At 37.7% G+C, this 22,395-nt stretch overlaps 1 protein-coding gene across 8 annotated transcripts in view; it reads left to right on the forward strand.

Moving 5' to 3' along the window:
• The first annotated feature begins 3,241 nt into the window (after window positions 1-3,241).
• Window positions 3,242-22,395, forward strand: part of SCN1A (sodium channel, voltage-gated, type I, alpha subunit) — a 71,857-nt gene continuing 52,703 nt past the window's right edge. For 4 of the 8 annotated variants that reach the window (XM_009894595.1, XM_009894598.1, XM_009894600.1 and 1 more), the window contains exons 1-6: window positions 3,242-3,508; window positions 10,795-10,913; window positions 15,721-15,810; window positions 16,608-16,736; window positions 17,255-17,346; window positions 18,431-18,703. In XM_009894595.1, coding sequence (XP_009892897.1) covers window positions 3,242-3,508; window positions 10,795-10,913; window positions 15,721-15,810; window positions 16,608-16,736; window positions 17,255-17,346; window positions 18,431-18,703 — 970 coding nt within the window. Of the gene's footprint in view, window positions 3,509-10,794; window positions 10,914-15,720; window positions 15,811-16,607; window positions 16,737-17,254; window positions 17,347-17,444; window positions 17,537-18,430; window positions 18,704-22,395 lie in introns of all 8 variants that reach the window. The other 4 variants (XM_009894592.1, XM_009894594.1, XM_009894596.1 and 1 more) reach the window with 1 other exon arrangement.

Consider the following 22,395-nt stretch of genomic DNA (forward strand, 5'->3'; position numbering starts at 1 on the left):
TTTCAGTTAACCACTGTGATATAACAGATGAAAGTGATTTGGGCTTAAGAGTATATTGAATTCCGGATGTGTTTAATATTGACTTTTAAATTTGTAGAAGACTTCTATTTGCGATTCTGAAGACTTACAATCATGGAAATGCCTGAAGAAAAGGAAAATGTATCTGGAATATCACCCTCTAATCTGTTAAGTAGAGGATAAGAAGTATTTAATCTTCATAAAGTCTCCTGAAACATTTTGTTAAGTACAGCCTATATAGATTTACATACCTTTCAACGTATCTATCTGGCTTGCTCCATGTACCTTTGAACAGACCTGAGAACATTCTAGGATTAATTATAGACAAATAACGTAATGTTCCTTTCTACAGAAAAAATACAGGCATTATTAGAAAAACCCACAGCATTTGCTGGTTTTAAGCTCAGTATGTAAACACAGTAGCTGAATCAAATGTTTTTGCAACCTAACTAATGGCTATGAAGTAGCTTGTTTCTGTGCACCTGCAGGCAAATCCTGCAGGCTTACCTCCTTGTTCTGCATGTCGGTTCAGGACACTCAGCTGAACTAAAAGGTGATCCTGACAGAGCACCATAGGGTTTCAGAGCTCATCTTTGCTGACCGCTCGCTGGCTGTCCATTCCCTTCCTCTTCAAAACATGAGATTGCCCAGCACCTCCCTCCCGCTGTGCCTCAACTCGTTTGGCTTGCCGTGCCCTCGCTGGCCACCATGGCAGGGAACACCGACTGCTGTGTACAGAGGGCTTTTCGGACAATGAAGGGAGTTTTCAAAGGGAAAATGGCAAAGGGGAAAACCAACCTCCTGTGTCTCACAAGGAGGAAGAGAGGGAAAGGCAGAGATGGCTGCGTAACCTCATTTTCTCGTTCCCATGGGGATTATGCCTGTGCTGAGAGAGAAGGGACAGAAGAGAAGAGAAGGTCGCATCCCTTCCTTTGCCAAATAAACTGAGCAGAGAAGAGAGCCTGACTGTCTCTCTTGAGGCTCTGTATCTCCCTGAAGACCACAGAGCAAGTAGTATCCACCTGCAGCTATTTGAATAGTGGCTTAGTATGAGATCTGTTTCCCAAATTATGGTGCCACATACGGGGATCGCTTTGGGGATCAGCAAGGACAGTGGTGTGGCTAATAGTTTTTTCTGCTTTCCCAGTATCCACAAGGTGTGATTGAACATTAAGAAATAATGACAGTGCACAAACTGTGAATTTATAACTGTTCAGTAGTTAAGACTGAAGAGTCAATTCCTAGCAGTAAACAGAACCTTGAAATGGGGAGCAGGGGGATGTCTGGAGGATGCTCTCTATGTGGAGGAAGAGAAGATTTTAAGTCCTTGTTGGTTGAGATACATTTTCTTATATGCTTTTTCCCTCTAATAGAGAGAGAACAGGATGATTCCAATTCCTTTCAGGATTAGAAAGAAAGCAATACTTTCTTGACCCCTGCATGGGTCAGTAGTTTGTGTTTTGGTAGGAGGTTATCTTCCTTTAGTTTTTTACAGTGAGAAATCTTCTACCTTGATTCTTTAGAAGTCATTCCTCTGATTATGGGTGGTGATGCTATACATCCAGGTGAAATATGTTTTTTTTTATTTTTCTGAGAAATCAAGAAAACTGGGGTAATAGAGCCCATAAGCACTTTGACCCCTCTTTCTTATTTTATTGGCTGTATTCCACTACTCAATACATATGTGCACTTAAGATGTCTGTGCTCACCCTGGCATTAATGACCTAGAGGATTTGGGGTTTATTACTTAATACATTTTAGTGACTTTCTCTTTCATTTCCCAGCTATGTTTTTCTTTCTTCTCCCTTTATTTCTCACCTAATTTCTTACTCTCCTTATTGACTTTTCCTTAACGGAAAGTTTAACCCTATCTGTATTTGCTTTCCTTGCTGCTCCTTTCCCAGTATTCTGTTCTTCCACCTACTTTTCTTTTTCTTTGTTTTCATCTCTGCATTTTTATACTGCTAATCTTCCAGTCTTCCTTTTTTTTTGTTCTTTTCACATTCTTCACTTTCTCCCCTAATTCTTTGTACGTTCATTTATGGTCTCCTCTTGTTCACATTTTTTATGCTACTTTCCTCATCTTTTTCAGCTTCTTTCCATAATTCCTGGGGGGGGTTGTCACTTTTTAATTTGTTTTGGTGTTTTCCTCCAACCGTCTCTTGTATTCTTCTCTGTCATTCCATATCTCTAGCTTATTTCAATGAGTACTGACCTGCATTGACCCTTAAGTCTCCTGAAAGGCTGACTGATCATTTTGCAAGGACCCCGGCAGTGGGTGGAGACTGTAAACATCCGTTTACATTCAGGCATGAGGGATATATGTGCCATTGTGTGCCCAAATACACATTTCATCTGTATGTCTGATACCATCAGAAAATTATTAAGCAGCACAAAAGATGCCAGATTTCTAGTTTTAACTGGAGTGTTTTGGGTTTGGGGTTTTTTTGGGTGGGGGTGGGTATAAGGGGGACATTTTCTTAGTTGCAATATGTAAATAAATATGTATGTTAGAATACTTCCAGAATTACCCAGTTACAGTTATTGAATAAAGAACCAGATTCAGAGTAACAGTTAAATTGAAATAAAAATAGGCAATTGGTCTTTTTATTATCTAGAATAAATACCTGTACAAAAACTTACTTGGAACCAATGCTTTACTACCTCATAATACACAGAGTTGATTTTTATTTGTTTAATAGAAATTCTCATTCTGCAGTGCTTGTTTTCTGATACTCTTGCTGAGCTCAGTGGAAATTTCTGCATTAGGTCTGATGAACTGTGCTATTTAAAATTACCAGTATAATCCTGATTGATTCCAGAGGAGTGTGAGGTGATTTTAAGATAATTAGAGTTATGAGGGAAGAATGTATCTTATTGTTCCTAAGCATCATGCTTTTGCTTATTTGGAGTAAAAACAATTGAGAGTAAGTAAAGTTGAGAAATTATTGTGATTCATATAACTAACATAAGAACCATATAAGTGCTTCTTACAAAGGTCAAATCACCAACTAAACTGCTTATTTTATTTTTCTTTACATAGTTTTCATTATTGTGTATTTGAAAATTCCAAAATAGCATAAACAAAAGCCTTTAAAAATAACTGTTATATTTTTCTTACTTGGTGACTTTAACAGGCTTGTTTGAATTTTATTTTCTGCTTTCTTTTAGTATTTTCCTATGCAGAAGAATAAATGGTAATTAAAATGTGCAGGATGAAAAGATGGAGCAGTCAGTGCTTGTACCACCAGGACCAGACAGCTTCCAATACTTCACTAGAGAGTCTCTTGCAGCTATTGAACAACGCATTGCTGCAGAAAAAGCTAAGAATCCTAAACAAGATCGTAAAGACAATGATGATGAAAATGGGCCAAAGCCAAACAGTGATTTGGAGGCAGGAAAAACACTTCCGTTTATATACGGTGACATACCTCCAGGAATGGTGTCTGAGCCCTTGGAAGACATGGACCCATATTACATCAATAAAAAAGTGAGTCTAATATCAATCCCATTGATATGCCACCATTATCATGTTCACTTCATTTCTGTACGGTGGGTAATACAGTTTGTTACTTCGGTCTGTTGATTTGCAGCCATGTGGGAAAATGTCATTCTAGTTAAACCATTGAGCGTTGCTAAAAGGACTAGGTGTACAACCAGAGCAGAAAATGTTTGATGCCAGTGACACGTATACATTCTACCTTCCAGAAAGTTAGTAAATAAATATTTAATATCTTCTAGTTATAAAAAGTTGATTTAGCTAATGTATGTTCTTAGAACACATTTACCCTTGTGTGCCTTGGCACACTGGTCCTCCCGCTTTATATAAGGAGGAATTTTACACTAATATTATTTTTAGAATTAAATTAATAAAATTGGCAATAAATGTAACATTATGGCTGATCATATAATACGGTTGTACAGTGGATGTGGCAGGGTATACATAAATAGTGTGAAAATCTCGGCTTCTATTCACTGCTCTCTCAGTCATTAGCAAAGTGCCCACTGTCCTCTATGGTACAGGACAGAATCCGTCATCCTCAATGGTTACTAACCTTTCATTGTTTTCTTTTAATTTACATCAAAATTTATTCCTTTGATATAACTGAATTTTTATCAAAGGAACGTTTATATTGAAGCTGAAACATAGTATGTTGTCTTGATTATAAGCAATATATAATACCTATAGAAACTTCTGTATACATAATAGATTGCATACTTTGCAAACTTTAAAAAAGTGAAGAAGTATAGAAACCGAGTACAGCAACACACCACATTTTCTCTAAGGTTCTTCAGATTTAAAACTGACAGCATGAACCAATGCATAGCACATTTTGTTTCTAGAATTCTGCTTTGGTAGCGAATTCTTAGGAAATTTATGGCTTCGATAGAGAAACACACAGATAAGCAGAAACAATCATAAAGAGAGTGTAAAACTGATTTAAAAGTTTTTGGTGGAACTGGCCTTGAACAGCCCTGGAATCCTTTCAGGATGATTCTGTTGCACAGCCTATAAATAGCAGAAAAGGTTCACAGTTTTTAGTGATAGGTAGCTTGGGTGATACTTTAATTATGAGATAGTGTGATTATGAAAACTCTATAAATATCAAGACAGGAGTTATTTTGATTTTCACAAAGTGCTGTGTTTTAAGTGTCTTAGCTTGCTAAATTTCATGTGATTTATGAGTCCTGTTTTGACAAGAGAGAAAATACTATGTGAAAGAACAATATTTTTATCTTTATTATTTGATGCCGCTGAAAGAGCCTTTATCTGCCATTCAGTGTATGAAGATTTAACTTTAAATCACAGTTCTACTTTTACAAAGATAAAAGATGTAGGCCTTGTAGAGTTCTGTACTAATTGTGTCTGTTTATGATATGAAGTCACATATAATTATATCCCTACCTTCCCACAGGTCATCCTGGACCTTTATAGTCAAATCAGTCTGCCTTGTGTGTCTTAACAGAGAAAACAGATACATGATAGGTATGACTTACAGGTACACTTCTAGAGCCCTTACAAATGGAGGACCCTTTCAGTCCCTTCAGAGGGAGCTGAAAACTTACTACATCAGCCAGGTCTGATGATAGAGTTGCAAGAAATGGAGTGAAACCAGCTGAACATATTCAGCCAAGTTTCTCTACTATTTGAAAGGAAGAATCTTTGTATTTGCACACTAAATAACTTTTAGAGGCAAGTCACGTACCCACTGGGAGTCTCTTCTTTGTGCTGAAGTCCACACATCCTCTCTATGCACGTGCTTTAATCTTCTGCAGGACAGAAATAGAAACAGCCCTGTCAGTCAAAGACAAGACAAAAATTTCTCACACGCTACAATTCTCTCCACTTTTTCTTTCTTCAGTAGGAGGAAAATAGAATTTCCTAACAGAAATTCCAACATCTATTTCAGTTTTACATCAGTAATTTGACTCTAAAATATCTAATTCCTAGATTTTCTTATCTAGCTGTCTGTGAATTCTGGAAAGACTTTTATCTTGTTTCACTTGTCTTTTGAGAGTATTGGTAGCAGTTGATGCTCCTGCAAGTCTCAGGAGGAGAAATAGCTTGAGAAAGGCCTGAAGCAGAAGGGCACATCTCCAGGAAGAAGCAAAGACCATTTAATGCTCAGTGCATTCACCTCCATACAATTTAACATTTCCGCTCTCTCTTTATCCCACTCTGAATTCCACTTTGTAAAGCCAAGGAGTCAGTCAGCACACCCTATCCCAATGCAATGGCCTGGCAACAGCTGCACGAGAGATTTTATATTTCTGCCTGGAGAAGCATCTATCTGAAATGATATGGATGTAATGAAAAACACAAGAATGAAGGAAAATACTTATTTGCAAGAAAGGGTTAGGTCAAGTGTATGGATTAGCAGATGCCACTGTTGCTTCAGACCTCTATTAAGATCTCTGCATAAACTATACCTGATTTATTGACAGAAGCTATATCAGTTTGGCTTCCAAACTTTCAAATAGTCAATAGAAATGGTTACCTACAGCACTGATCAAATGATACCAATGAACATGGTCACAGTGTTTCTTCAGGAAACCTGTAAAAGAATTTTAGAAATATCTTTTTTATTCCAAATTTGGGTCATGAGTGAAATCATCCATTATATGCGAGTATTGCATCCCACTTGCTGAGGGTTTTTTTTCCTATTTTTGTAGCAAGATTGAACAAGTTCACTGTATTTTTGCATGCATTGAATGTTGAAACATCATCTAGAGCGTTTTACATTTCATCTTTGGGACTTTTTTCTTTTTTTACTTTTTAAGCAATAGGTTTGTGCGTGCCATGATTTGATACAGTTTAATACAGAATAAGACAGGAATAAATTAATATGCTGAGCTGTGTGAGAGCCTTAATTTGTGGATAAGGTAGCCCTGAGATGAAAAGTTAAAAATAAGAAAACCTGTTAAGAGAAACAAAAACAAATAGCTATGCTATTTTTATGATTTTGCTACTGTGCTTCTATGCAAAACTTACAACCAAAGAGGATGTATTCATGACCAATATTCATCTGAAGCTGAAAGGAAAAGGAAAAAAAATTGACAACTGCTCTTTGAAAACAGTACAGTCCGTTATAGCAAATTTGCACACCTGATAGTATTATTGATTTACACTGTATCATAGATAGCCTGAATGCTAGCAACTGTACCCTTGGAACATAATTATTTTATTATAATATAATACAATACAATACCTGTTCTTATATTCTTATGATTTTATCATAATGAAATGCTGCTGACTGTGGTGGTTAATAATGCCGGTCTTTTGAACTGTGAAGTTTAACATCCTAAATGGGTGCAATGCTCTTGTTTTTTAAACCAAATTTGAGTAAAAATGAACTTGGACTTTAGCCGCTTTTTGCGTTCCACTTCTGTGTAAGTGCAAATCTGTGTGTTCCCAGTATAATAGTGACTGCCTGTTCATGCTCGAGCTGCCATCACAAAGGATCAAGGCCGTTCACATCACTGTCTATAGAGAAAGAATCAGCTGGAACCCCCTAAGATCCTGACCCGCAGGCATGCATCAAAATCTGGACCACTTGGTTTCATACTTTAAGGGCTGGCTATTTTCTCTTGAACCTAAGCTGATACGTTAAAGAGGAGGAAAGGAATAACTGGAACTAAATTGGTCTTACTTCACTTTCCTCCTGCTGTAATACAGATACAGCATTGTTGATTGCCACTCCATGCCCTGCCTCTTACCAGAAGGATGTAGAACGATGTCTGTCAGAAAAGGTGCCTCCATTTGTCCTTGCACTTGGTAACATCAGTCCCTAATCTTATCATATCATGAGGTCCTGGGATTCCCAGACTTGTCGTAGGTTGCAGAAACAAAAAGATTCTGTAAAATTGCTTTATTTAACTTCATTACATCAGAAAAAGTAAATGCACTAGTGAACTTAGGTATTTTTGATAGTTGTAAGTGAAAGAATTTTTAACTGAAAAGTTCTAGCAAAGCAAAAAATTGAGGTCTTGATAGAAAACATGGTTTCAAAAGATAACCACACAAAAAAAAGAAATGCCAACTTCACATATGCCATGAATCTCTTGTTCTAGCTGCCCCTGGGGCTTTTAAGGATCCAGCTCAACAATATGTCACCTCTTGCCTTTCAGAGGTCTTACGAAGTTTTAGATGGTGTTTATTTAACTGTAGGAAATAGAAATGCAATGGAGTAGCAATCAGCCTGCTAAACGTAGACTTCGAGAAACTACTTTTAAAGCTAACTAGGAGTAAGGAGAGGAGAAACAAGGTTTTGGGAACTCTTTGTACCGAGAGGTCCATGGAGACTGTATCTTTTGTTTGGTGTGGACTTTTCCCTCTTAGCTGCATCTTATAAAAATCCTCCTCCTCCTTCTTTGCCCTGCTAAGAATGCAGTTTCTGGGTTTGTATCAAATATGACAGAAGTTACAGAACTGGGATCCAGGGTACAGATGCAAAAGCGGCAAATCAGGGACTTCTCTCTAGGGATTTCTTTGAATTTATATTCACACTTGACTACTTTGAGTGTGAGCAGGTTTCCTGCCTTTAAAAAATTATTAAAGCACTTTATAAAACCTAAGCCCTGAAAAGTATACATAATCCTTCATATACGAACCTTAATCTTACAATTTGTTTAGAATTTATTTAGCTTTTCTCAGTGTATGTCTACTTCACCCTGGCAGCTTTGGGTACAATACTTCACGTTCATCCACACTGCCTACGCATTGGCTTGCATCTGGGTTGAGACTGGAGTGAGATATAACAGGCTTACCAAGGAGGGAAGCTTACACATGGGGTTGGATATCAGCTGCTATCTGTAATTTTTTTTATTAAAATTCTTCTTCAGAGATAAGATACAATTTTAGTTCATGTTTAAGGCTAGAAGTCAGACGACCAACAAAGTCATTCTGAAGGCTCCAGTCACAAAGATACCTTGAGTAAAAAATTAAAACTGAGGTAGGGAATTTATGTCTTGCTGGTTCTGCTTTTGCAGGGCAGCAGAAAGTAGAACAGCTAAAATAGCAGCAGCTTCCAACTGAAACTGGAGCTGTGCCAGCATGCTGTTATTTTCCATAAGGCACATTAGAAAAGAGATGTATGTTTAATGTGCTCGTGTTCAAAGATTTTTTAAAAAATGTAGGTTGACTAAACGTAGGTGGTGTAGTCTTAGATACAAAGTTAGTAGGGAGTGTGATATTTAATGTATTTAGTCAACTACCTCATAGCTACAAAAGCTGAGAGCGTGAGCTGGAGGCTTCTTAGCTGTGAGTCCTGGGGGCTGGGGACAGACCTGGGAGGGGAAACTCACCTTCCCCCTTGGGGTGTGAGGCTTTAAAACATTGTGCCAAAAAATCATTCATCGGCTTGGTTGCTTCAGTATTTAAAATGAAAGCTTCATTTAAGGTCAGGTCATCTGCAGATACGCTGTGAAGGTTGTTGTTATCTGTAATCCATAACTGGAAGTGTAATTTGGAAACATTAGCTCAGGGTTTATCCCACTGTCCTCAGTTTCATATGCAGTTTCTCCATTTCTGTGCAGAAGTGGGGAAATTAAATGCATGTCTTATACCGTTCTTATGCGTCTTGAGTTTGTATTCAAGATAATATAAAGTCTCACTATTAATGTTCCTTAGTCTTAAGGGGTTTGGTCTGTATACGAAAGTGTGCCATGTAGAGCTATGATGGAGAGACAGGTCAGGGAAGAAGCCAGCAAGTGAGTTGGGGCTGGGACAGCTTTTCCTCAGGGCTTGATCCCCGCTTCTCCTCTGCCTTCAGTACCTGGTATCTGTCATAGACTGGTGGAACCCTCATCTCCACATTTCTCTCCGCTTCCTGGGTGCTCCTAGAGATTTGTATCTGTACTTCATGGTCTATACATACCAAACTTCCCAAATCTAAGTTGACGGAAGAATCATCCTTCTTGAACCTCCTCAGCATATTTTCTCTGTCTGCCGTCCTTCCCAGAAATAGCCTTGTAGTCCACTTGCTTACAGTCTTATAGCAACGCTCGATGTCACAGACACCAGAAGAGACCAACATAGCATTTCCCACACTTCCACTGGCATTCTAGTTTACAGCTCACTTCATCAGCAATGTAATGAAAAAACAAGGAGGCTTTATCATAGCTTATTTATGAAATACATAACTCTAACAACACGAAAAAAAGCAATTTAGGACATTTCTCTTGGGCAGATTCTTCAATACCTTTAATTCAGTTTGATTTTAGGCTAAAATCCTTGCATCATCCCTTCCGCTGCATGCAGCTTTCTTCTGAGTTACTGAGCCTGCCTTCTGGAGTGTTTTTCATTCTTTCCTGATTGATCTTGCAGTTGAAGAGCACCTTAATGCCACAAAGAAACCTGACAGTCCGCATTTCCCGTGCTTTAGTTTTAGTGCTGTTGCAGCCATGATGGCCTACAGTGGAAGCAAAGCAATGCTTGTAGCATTTGTTCTCATACCATTTATATTTGGTTCATGGATTTATTTGAGAAAAATAGACAAGCTTTCAGCCTACAGAGTCTTCTACAATTCTCTGAAGTAAGGCTTGCATGCCTTTAAGTTTCTCTACATTTGATAGGCTCTTTAGCTGTTAAAATTTAAATTTAACGAGTTCTGTATGTTCTTGGAAAGTTTCATACCTGCAAACCACAATTGTGCAGGACGATCATCTGGGATGTATCTCTTGCTGTCCCCTGGTAAGGTGTATTCAGATGCCCCCACAGTCGTTAGAGATCTACCTAATCATGGCTATATGTGTTACTGCTATTTCCCTCTCTCCTTAGCGTTGAAGACCAAGAAACAGAGTAGAATAAAAAAAAACCCACAAACAAACAGGTAGTCTATTAAATCAGTTTCTGTAAGGATTTCTCTTACTAATACGTCATTAACATCCACAGGTAAGGTTTCCCTGCTTATGGTATTTCAAACAGGAACAGAAAGTTTTCTATGGGAAAGCATAAATAAAATTATATTTAATAATTTCTGCACATTTTTTACAAGAAACCCATCACGTAAATGTATCATATTACTCCTCTGAGGTTGTTTAATGAAGAAGTATTATAAAAATGTTAATAAATTGAATGTTGTGTATTTAGAATTATGTTTTCATATGTCAGGTACATCAGGTAAGTACTGGAAATAAGTTTTATTTTAAAAATGAGTCATGTTTTTTGTGTATTAGCTATTCAAAACGTTACATTTTTTCTGACTGGTCACTAGGAACAGTTTTAAAATATAGTGAATACATACTTATAAAATGTCTTTTCTTTCTCTTTTTCAGACCTTTATAGTATTGAATAAAGGGAAGGCAATCTTCCGATTCAGTGCCACCTCTGCCCTGTACATTTTAACTCCCTTCAATCCTCTTAGAAAAATAGCTATTAAAATTTTGGTACATTCATATCCTTTTTCAATGGTGGTTCAAAATGTTACACACTGAAATTAAGAAAAATCATAATTCTTTCTATTTCTTTGTAAATAACTGTTTTCCTTTTGTAAAGGCTGTTAATTTTTTTTTTTTATTTTACAGTGGAAGACTTATGGTAAGGTTTTATAAATACTAGAAAATACGTGTATATTGTACAAACACATTTTAGCTATTCTGTTGAATTTCAATACTTCGGCTGTACAAATCTACAAATCAAGAATCCATCTTGACCCATTTATCAGAAAAGTTTCTTCAGATTTATTTTAACATTGAAATTTTTTGCGTTCCAAATCCGTTTTTGCACTATGAAGCCTATTCATAAAATAATTACCTCTTAAAAAAAAAAATGCAGTTTGTGCTCACAAAGTCTAGAAGAGCTCTCAGTTTTGCAAGCAATTAGGCAGATATGCAACTGCTCGGGAGCAGCGAGCTCAAGGGTATGTTTATGTTGCCTTTTAGGGGTCTTTCTGAGGCCACCCTCAAGATCAGCTTTATAGTCTGTGGCAGCAGTGTGGCTGGAAGCCTGGTTCATGCATGCTGAATCTCACATTCCCAAACCTGCCCAGTTGCACCATAAGCCTCTGCCAAATTTAATCTATTGCCAGAAAGCATAGGCAGCAGTCCTGCAGGTGGTTTGCAAAGCATCTGTATGTGCAGATGGTGGACAGGTTGGGGGACCGTAACCGATAGTGCACAAGGTAAAGTTTTAGACTGGCATGTGGGACTGGTGCCTGATATCCGTAACAGGTTGATGGGAATTTCTAGCGGGTGAGGTTTTGCTACGCTTTTCTTGCAAAACCCAAGACTGGGAAAAAGTAGTCATCAAATGAAAACTTCAGTGTGACAGTGAGACTTTTAACATTGAACAGTTAGTCAAAGGCAGAAGCTTTATTATTAGAGACTGCTGGCAGAATCTTCTAGGTCTTTGGAAAAAGGGAGAAACAAGGCTGATTGCTGCTGACTCAGATCTTTTTCTCTGATCTCCCTGGAAGTTAAAGTGATGAGAGAAGGGGAGGAAGGTGTCTGGAGAGGAGTCAGGAAGCATTTGGGGACAGGAGCTAAGGGACCTGAGAGAGACCTACAGACACAGTGGTGGTGATGGTGAGAAAATGTAGCTAAATACTGTCAGGTTCAAGTGTCTAATGAATGTTCATCCATTCAAGTTAGAGACTCTGATTTGCAGTACCTTCCAACCCTGCATCTGTGCTAGTTGTGGGTAATGTTTTTTCACTGGTGTACTGATTACTGAGTTTGGTCTTGCTTTTAAGTTCCTCCTAATTGTGTTCAAAGAGTATCCAGCTGGTCTTGATGGCAGTCCGAACAAAAGCAATTCTAATAAACAATATGCAATTCCAATATTTTTCCTTCTGTCTACTAAAGTGATTGTGTGATCGTGTAATTTAGCTCTATTATAGGAGGAGGTTTCTTTTCACTATGTGGACTGATTTCTTTTCCAAACAGCCAAGTATGGGATGAACTATTTTTATCATAGATATAGAGTAGGGTTTGGGTTTGTTTTTTTATCTTAGACATAAGAATAGATGCATAGGTTCTTTTTTTTCTTTTTTCTTTTTTTTTTTTTTAATTCAGGGTAGTACAAACACTGTAAATATGAATTTGTTTAACAAAGAACCACATAATATGTTCCATAATGCAGTTTAGATTTCGGCTGCTTATGCAAGGTGAGCCACTTGTAAGGAAAAGATTAGGGGGTAATGTTGCTTATTATTTTTAATAATCCTCAGACTTTTATCAAATAGCTCTACTGCCCTCATGTTTTGAGGTGGGTGTTTTTGGCCTTTGTAACAGAACTATGCCTTTCAGTGTGAAAGAATGTGTGTTGAGCACAAAGAAATTGGCACATTAGTTGGGAAACGTTCATCTGTACATCCTCCAAATTCTCTGAACCTCTGCATAGGGTGCTCTGATCACATGTGCCCAGACACACGGTCAGATTTTCTCCACCTGCAAAGAAGGTGTGTCTCTTCCCAGTGCTCAGAGACTTTCCCTGCAACTGTTCTTTCTCATTGCTGGTACCTATTGCAATACCAGATACAGGAACTGGTAACAGCATGAGTTTCTCTCATGCTCTGCTGACTCACATCCTAGTATTCTGCCTCCTTCCCCCCCTCCCTCCCTCCCTCCCTTTTGCCTGATAGACTCGAGTTAAGGTAGAGCATAGAGCTGAGGGGGCAACACAAGAGCGATGGGAAGTGGACATACTTTGGCAATGAATAGGAAAGGGTGAAAATGTAAGAAGTGGGGGGGTTGAGCAGACAGAAAAAAGAAGGGAGGTGGCGGTGGCTGGAGCTGCAGAATGCAAGGAGTTACTCAGTGTGGCCTGACTGCCAGCGGGTATCTGTGAAACCAATTGGCAGCATTTGTTTTTTCCAATCTTCATCTTCCAAGTCCACACAGGCGATAAGAGGCATCAGCTGCTCCAATAATTCATTAGCTTGAGGCTGTATAGCGCCTCAAATCCTATTGCTTGTCTATATGGGAAGAGCATGAAAAAGACAATACCTTTCCATTAAGAAGTCATCACATATTAGAATTGTTTACAGATGTGTATAATTGAATTATTATAGAACATAAGACAGTAAATTAAGGGAATGTTGAAGTTGTAAATCAAACACTTGAAAAGTAGGAGAAGAAGGAAGAGATGCACAGACTTTGAATGGGTCAGTTATGTTTGAGATTCCCATAAGGAAAAACATGGCCAGAGTTTAGATTTCAAAATATGTTAGCCCTTATTGAGCATCTGCTCCCTTTGAGAGTAAACAGCACTTTGGCTATGCAGCTCACAGATGTGGCGAGTTACGTACAGAGCGAATATGTGCAAGGATCTACCTGTGGCCTTTGTTATGAAAGATACCTAGCTGTAAACAGATAATGCACATCTCTCCTAAGAAGATGTTCCACTACTTTAACTGTTTTACGAGACTACTGAAGCTGCAGCCAGGCATCTTCAAGTTTTTCAACTACCAAAATGGATTCTCTTTATTTGAAGGAATTTCCCAAAGATATTCTGTTGGACCCTTTAAAGCTGTCTGTGGACTGTGAGGATAAGCATTGTAAAGCGTTCTAATCATTTATTCTAAGCCACTGAACAACGACTTTTACTGTAAAGAGCTTGTATGGCAACATGATCTTCAAAATGAGTTAAGTCACTTAATGAAAGATATCATGATATCCACTGCTTGGTCAGGCATTCAGACAAAGGCCACGCACCTGTCTGTGGGAATCAGGCAGTTAAATCCTTCCCTGTGATTTGAATGTTTATTTGAAAAGATATGCTCAAATTGGAATTGTTCAGCAGCTGTAAGCAATGATCTTAATGTTTCCACCAATTTTCTGCAAAGTTTAGGCTGAGATGTGACTTCTCCTATTCCTCCTTCACCTAGAGTGAAAGGTTGGTGGTTTTTTTTGTTTTGTGGTTGCATTTTTTGTGTGTGTGTTTCCAGGGCATAAAAATGTACCCCAAACAACAAAATGCTATATACTTGATTAAGAAAAAAAAAAATATCCTCTGCTCTTATATACAAGTTTATTTGTAAATGGCTTTCTTCAGTTTAATCTAGCTTCTTTGCCAGTTATGTTGATGCAACTATTTTTAAGGAACACGTCATTTAGAGAGATGACTAGAGGAAAAATTAGGGTTGAGTTCACCATTTTGCATGAAGGTGTAGCGGTTCTTATTTGTTGCCGCCACCGTGTGGCCATTTTGAGTCAGGGTTTCGTCTAGTTCGGTTACTTCAGTATTTCCTAATGTTTAAATAATTGAGTTTACTTTATTGCCATGAAAAAGAAAGGACCGCACTGTTTGTAGATCCAGTGATCTTGTAAACCAAGAACATCGCATTGGGTGTAATGAAGCCCCAGTAGACTGTCCCACCTCCCCACTACAAGCCCCTTTGAGCTGTTAGTCTGGGTTTCATAGTCCCAGAATACCTAATTGGTCCTTGCTGGAACTCTAAATAAAAATCAATTTTCATTCAAACCTTGACCAGTTTTCCATGCTTTTCAAGCAATTAACCACAAGGTACTATTATACCATTTTCAAATTACAGCAGTGGTAGAACAAGAGATACTTCTTTTGCTGCTAACATGTTTTGAGAGAGGCCCAGAATAATATTGGCAAATTATTCACCTTAATCTGTGAGGTCTCTTTGGATTTCTGTTTCACTGACTGAAGCATGTACTGCTAAGCGAGTGATAGGGAAACATGGGGGAATAGGGAAACATGATAGGGAAACAGTCACTTCAGCAATTAAAAACATTATTCTGTGTTTCATTCGGTGTTTTTGACAGACTGGCTGTGCTGGGTGCTGGGGTGGTGTGTGCTTTCTCTGCAACTTTGACTCGTGGTAAATAGGATAAACTTTTTTTGCCTTGCACATGCCAGCTGTTGAGTTTAGTACCAAAACTGTAGAAGTGAAAGACTTATTCAGTCATGTCAGGTACTTAAGTGAAATAGTATTCTCCAAGTTATTCTGGTTTTGGCTGTTACTCAGCACATGTTACTCCCAGACAAGTGAGAGCGATCTCCTTTGCCTTTCAGTATCAGCTGAAAACAAAACACAAGGACATCAACAAATCAAGACTAATGTTAAAATTTAATGTGCTAAAGTGAAAACTACCAGGTTAAGTAAAATACATGTGCCATGTTTATCAAAGTCTAAAAGATTTGTGTAAGTGGCGATATTTTAGTGAATTTCAGATATATGGCTGATGTGATATTGTATGAATTACTGTTGTGTTTTCCTTGACTTTATCTACATTATTCAGCATGCTTATCATGTGCACTATTTTGACCAACTGTGTATTTATGACCATGAGTAACCCTCCGGACTGGACAAAGAATGTAGAGTAAGTTGCATATGTTATTTAAAGACATCTTTGACTGTTCTTTTAGAAGTCAGCGTGCCAGTAACTGCAGTCATGTCTGCTGGCAGGAACTATCATGAGACACTATTTCCTCTCTAAACTATGTAGAAATGTTGAATAATTATTTAAATCTCCTTCTAGTAGAGCAATTGGGTAGAAAAAATGAAAGTTGTTTACAGATAGTATTCTACTGAGATTCCACTAGTTTTCTCTCATTTTATGGTTTAGCATCTATCCGATGTTTTTACCCCTCCTTTACGCCACTGCATCAATAGCAGAACCATGGCCATCTATTTGTACGCATCAGTTAGGGGCAGCATATAAGTAAAAGTATTCCTAAAGTGAGAATTCAGTGCATGCTTGCATTCTTCCCTTTTTAGAGTTAATACTAGATGGTTTAGATGTTAATGATTCAGACAGTATCCAGTAACTTATGCTCACAACTTGCTTAGTTAACAGTAACAGATCTAGTGTTGCATACTTTTAAACTGAGTGTCATCAATAAATTTTTAATATGTCATTTATTTGATGGATTTATTTATTTTGATTTATGGATAAGATCAGGACTGCTGTGCTTCAACACCATGTCACAACTAATGCATGCAAATACACAAGTTTATGTGATGAATATAATGCATTATAGAAGAAATTGCTTGTTTACTGTATTTCTTTTCCAGTTTTGAAATAGAAAACTCTTTCATTTGATCATCAGGTTTCTGTCAGAATACCGGTGTAAAGTGTTGCTACATATTTTGGTTAAATTTTCCTATGTTTTCCAGGTATACGTTCACTGGAATTTACACATTTGAGTCACTCATAAAAATCATTGCAAGAGGCTTTTGCTTAGAAGATTTTACTTTTCTTCGAGATCCATGGAACTGGCTTGATTTCACTGTCATTACCTTTGCGTAAGTTTTTGTTTTTTGCTTTTTTCTTTGAAAGTGAAGGGCAAAAGGGCATGAAATTAGTATCGATACATATCAATTTCATTAAATTTAAATTGTTGTATGAATTTACTTTTGTCTAAAACAATTTTCACATTCTAATATGCATATTTTGATGTAAACATAAATACTGCAGAAGCCGTTAGTACAGCTAGTATTAGAGAGGCTAATTTCATGTCCTGCATTTTTTTCTCTGAGCAGAAAAGGAGCATCCCTTTGACTTCATTCTCCAAACTTACCAATCTAGTCTAGATAACTTTTAGGCTTTCAAAGTTAAATCACTGCGATTCACTTCAGAGACATTTAATTTAACTGAAGGCTCTGAAAGCATATTAATGCAAGGCAAACTGCAGTGAAAGGTAAACCTCTGACTGTTGCTATTTAATTTTTTGCTAAAAACGCCAAAGAGGTCTTGATGAAAGACCCAAGTAAGTAGCATAAACTTTGCCTAAATTCTGAATAACTGTGATTTAATCCTACAGGTATGTAACAGAATTTGTAAACCTAGGCAATGTTTCAGCTCTTCGAACTTTCAGAGTATTGAGAGCTTTGAAAACTATTTCTGTAATCCCAGGTAAGAAGTAACTGGTGTAAGGTGTTAGGCCCCTTGTACCTCCCAACTGTTCCTTTTTATCCTGTCATTGTGTTTGTGTGTGAACTCCCCTATTACAGATATGTGACAGAGTTTGTGGACCTGGGCAATGTCTCAGCGTTGAGAACATTCAGAGTTCTCCGAGCTTTGAAAACAATATCAGTCATTCCAGGTGAGAGCTAGGTTAAACACTGAGGCTGACTTTAATTCACCGAAACAGAATTAATATTTTTTAAACATAAGTCTTATTTCTTTCACAAAAAAGCAGGAATCAGAAGATATTAGAATTCACTAAAATCTCTGATTCATTGCTTTTTAACATGAGCTCTTTTCTTTTGAAATCAGCCTTTGAGTTTAACAGATTCTTGCATGAGACATTGCAGTACACAGCGTGTGTGGTTGCATCGTATGATGTCAAGCTTTCTTCTCCACATTCAACGAATATCAGTAACCCTGAAGTTTCTTACCCATGTGTTTCTTACCTACATGATGTTATGTGGTATTTGTTGTGAATATTTGTGTCTAAAAATAGAACTGTTCAAAATGTTGACTTAGTAAGAAGATGAAGGAATAAGATAATAAAGAATAGCATGGGCATTGCATGGGGGATTTATTATCTTAAAATTCTATGATTTTCCAAACCATCTCCAGTTTTATAGCATTAAATTTTAAACAGGTTTTTTACTACTGTCTTCTAAATCTGGTATGTTATAAAACTGATAGTAGCAAAGGTTTGGGGCAAGAGGTATTCACAAATAAAAAGAAAGAAGACTTTTATGTGAGATTCATGTAGAGCATGAATAAAAAAAGTGTTTCAAAACAAGTGTTTTGAAATATATGCAACTCATTCCATTCACGGTTTCAAATGAACACAAATTTCAGCTATTTATTCATTTTCACAAGTGAAAAAGCTCTTCACAAAAATGTTATTTCACAGACATTATGATCATTTATTTGGGCTTCTGCATGAAATCTATAACTTTACTGGGAGACACTGTCTCCCGGTGCTTTTTATGCTTTAAAAAGAGTTTTGAACATCAGAATAAAAGTTCCTTTGCATTTTCAGGCTTGAAGACTATCGTGGGAGCCCTAATTCAATCTGTGAAGAAGCTCTCGGACGTTATGATCCTGACTGTATTTTGTCTGAGTGTATTTGCACTAATAGGGCTTCAGCTGTTCATGGGCAACTTGAGGAATAAATGCCTGCAGTGGCCTCCAGAAAATTTTACTCTGGAAACAAATATTACGTCCCAGCTAAACAGCACCATAGGTGAAAATGGTACATTGGTTAATTCAACAGTGACTCCATTTGACTGGAAGGGGTACATTGAAGATGAAAGTAAGTATTGTCAGCATAATTCTTATTGAAGTGATTTGTGGCTGACCCAGTTCTTAGAAATAAGTAGGAGAAGGGATGATACATTTAGTTAAGACGAAGCAGGCAAAGTGTTTTCTCTTTCTCATAGATCTGCTCCAAAGGCCGGCATGGAAGAGGGAACAAAGAGCGTGGTCTCTCTGCTTGATACAGCTCTTTTTCTCGGCTCCCTCTGCCAAATCTACATCTCCCCTGAGACAGGAGGAGGTCCAAAAGAGTTCTTAAAATTTCTTGATAGTCTTAAACATTTTCCATACTCCAAAGCAAGATCAGCACCAGGCTGCTATGTTATTTCTGACAGATGTCAGAGACTTCTGACATTCACTAAGGACTCCAGTGATGGAGTCCTTGGTATTTTCGTCATCTATCCATTCTTGTGCTTCACTATCCTTATTATTAGAAACGGGTTCTTTAGGGTCTGACAAGTTTTTCTGCTGTAATTTAAACTCGTTATCAACTACACCACAGGCATCAAAACCAAATTATTCCCTGTCAGTAATCACTGTCTCTAAGGTATTTAGAGACTATTCTTATGTCACCATGCTCTGTTCTCTCCTCTTTCAATCTTCTTTTTGTATGCTAAGCAACCCAGACCACTAACCCTTTTATCCTACAATTTATTTTTTAGATTTTGATCTCTCATCTGGATCCTTTCTTGTTCGTAAACATCTGTCTTAAAGTGCAGTAGCCACATCTCGGTATTTCTCCTCCACACGAGGCATACTGAGTAGAAAAGAAGGAGTATGTGGTAGCGTAGTAACTTATACTTCTGTTTTATATACCCTAGGCTAGAACTAGCCATTGTTTACAATTGTAACATTGTTACATCCTGTTCAGCTTGTGGTCTACCTGCCTCCTCAATCTTCTACAGACTTTTACCTCATTGAGTTCCCACTTTGTATTTGCACAGTTCATTGTTCCAGCCTGAACAGTACCCTATTTTTTTCAGACCATCTCTCCAACTGTCCTGGATCTTTTAAAGCGTGATTGTGTCCTGAAACTCACCACCATCCTTATCAGCACTATCATTTGCAAATTTGATAAGTGTTCTTCCATCGTCTAGATTAGTTAAAACCTTGAATAGTAGCAATCTCAGACAAACCTCTTCAGAAGTTGTTTTGATGCATCTTTCCCTTTTGATAATTTCCCAGACTGTGATTTTCCAGCCACTTTTGCTCATATAGAGCAGTCTGGCAAACTGAGAACAGATACAAAGAAATGCATTTCAGTACATTTAAATGCAAGATTACAAATCTGAGATCCTTAATACTAAAAATCAATGCTGCACAATTCCTGTTGAGACAGGTTCACATGCATAAAGGCTGTAGCTGATGGCATACATAACCTCTAACAGTGTAAAGTACTTTTGGAGAAAAATCAGAACTGAAGAGGAGAGACAGGGAGAAAAGGGAAGAGGAAAGGGAAAACTAACTACAGTAGCCAGCTGTGAAGAGATGCGGTGGGGTCCCCAGGTGAGTCTCCTCCCCTGGGTACCCTTTGCAGTGCAGCAGTGATCACTCTGTAATACTCTTTCCATAGCAACCATGTGTTTTTCATTAGCAACTTCTCAAACTCCCTACAGGTTGTTCCTGCTTACAGTGCTATTAGCACTAATTGGAGCACACTTTGAATCAGGGAGGGTACTGTATGGCTGATTAGCTTTTAAACTCATACATGTGTGTTATTAGGTCATCTAATATAAACCAAAAGCTACAAGCAAGGAGTAGGAAAAAGGGGGAGAAACAGGGGTGAATCCAACACCAGAGACAATTGCTTCCCATGAGTAATAATGTGTTTGCGGTGTAACGTCATGACAATAACAGCAACATGAAAAACAGCATGAGAACAAAGGAAAAATAGTGTCACAAAGGCTCTAGAAAATACTGCCACAGCAACTTAGGTGAAAAGTTGCAGAGTTGCAACTGAGAGGCAGGATAAAGAAATGCAATTCAAAAGCCCTTAGCAATAGAGCGGCTGAGGCACTGTGGAGCAGCCAGGACTCTGACAAATTAAGGCTAAAACTCTGCAGCCAAAAAGCTAAATAGTATCCTGTTCGCATAAATAAATTATTGACCAGGAAGGCAGTATTACCCCTGCATTTAGCAGTACTGCAGTTGCTACTGGAATACTATATAAAGTTCAATTTACATAGAATGTTGAAAAACTGCAGGATGTTCAGAAAAGAGCGGAATGATTAAAGGATTGGAAAACATGCTTTATACCAAGATAGACCAGGAGCTCAACCTACTTAGCATATCAAAGAGAAGGTTTAAGGGGTGATTTGATCACAGTTGAGGAAAACCTCATGGGGAACAGAAATTTCATCATAGACGTATCTTTGATCTAGGATATAACAGGTTCAATAGCTGCAAGTCAAAGCCAGACAAATTTCAAATAGAAGACAGACAGCTTGTAACTGTGATCACACAGCTGATCAATGACTATGATGGATTTCCATCTGAATTTCTTAAATCAAGATGCAATCTTTTTGTGAAACTCACTTTACATGTGAATTCATGCAGAACCTATTCCACAGGGTATAACAAAGTCTTCGCAAAGTCTCCTAATGAAGACCTAGACTTCAAGGTCAAACTTAATTTCCTGGTTTTTAACAGAGAATCTATAAACTTAAGCTCTGATTTTATTTGATTTAAAGAAGACCTGAAGTTCCCTAAAAAACAAAGCTGAATTGAATTAGTTAGACAAAGTACTTTATTGAGTGGCTACTTGAACATTTGGTATATTTACACAGGATTTCATATATATTATGAAATTTATAATGAAAATATGAGTCTTATTGTGAAGTTAATAAGCTTGTTGTTGCTTACCAGCATTTTCGAACAGAAAAATTACCTTCTCACAGCTTCCTGTTCTTTTTGCAGGTTGGCAGACAGGACACAGATATGGTTCTTAAACCAACTGTGTCACAGGGAAATAAGAAAGGACTTACCTGGAGCTCAGAGCAGTGCAGTGGCACTGTCTTTTGTAGGAATTATAAATTTTTTTGTGCCCGTAGTTGTGTTTACTATGCAAAAAAAAGGCATGTAAGCCCTAATTTTGCCACTGAGCTCATTTTTGGAAATACAACTTAGAGAGGCCTTATGTAAGCACTCCTGGCACTCTTTTTTTTTTTTCATTTTTCTTTTTCCAAGATAGCAAATCTGATAAACTTAACGCTAGATAAGTTTATCTTGGCAAGCTTGGTTTTTTTTCTGGGAAATAATGTCACGCAACCTATTTTGTGAAATAACAATTATTCTCAATCATTACTGTAGGTTTACCCAAACAACTGTAAATTGTCTTGAATTAAAGTGCTCACCTACCAGGGTTTTTTTCCCATTTCCCAGTCAAATAGAGGGAAGCCAAAAATATACCTTTGATGTAGTGAGGGACTTTTCACATTACTTTGGTAAAATACAATTCAGAGGTTTGCATCTAGTTAGGGACACATGCTTATACTGCTCAGCTTGTATTGTTATATTGTTGTATTGTTATAAAAAATTTTCTATCGTGATAATATTTTGAGCATTTGTCATGGTTGTATCCGTGCACTTGGAGAAACCCTGGGTGGCTATGATTTCCTGTGGAGCTGGCAAGTACAGTATCCTTACAGGGCACATCTTGTCTGAAGCATGAACTTGAATACAGACCCTATT

The sequence above is a fragment of the Charadrius vociferus genome, unplaced genomic scaffold (genome assembly GCF_000708025.1).
Source record: "Charadrius vociferus isolate BGI_N301 unplaced genomic scaffold, ASM70802v2 scaffold161, whole genome shotgun sequence".
Lineage (NCBI taxonomy): Eukaryota > Metazoa > Chordata > Aves > Charadriiformes > Charadriidae > Charadrius > Charadrius vociferus.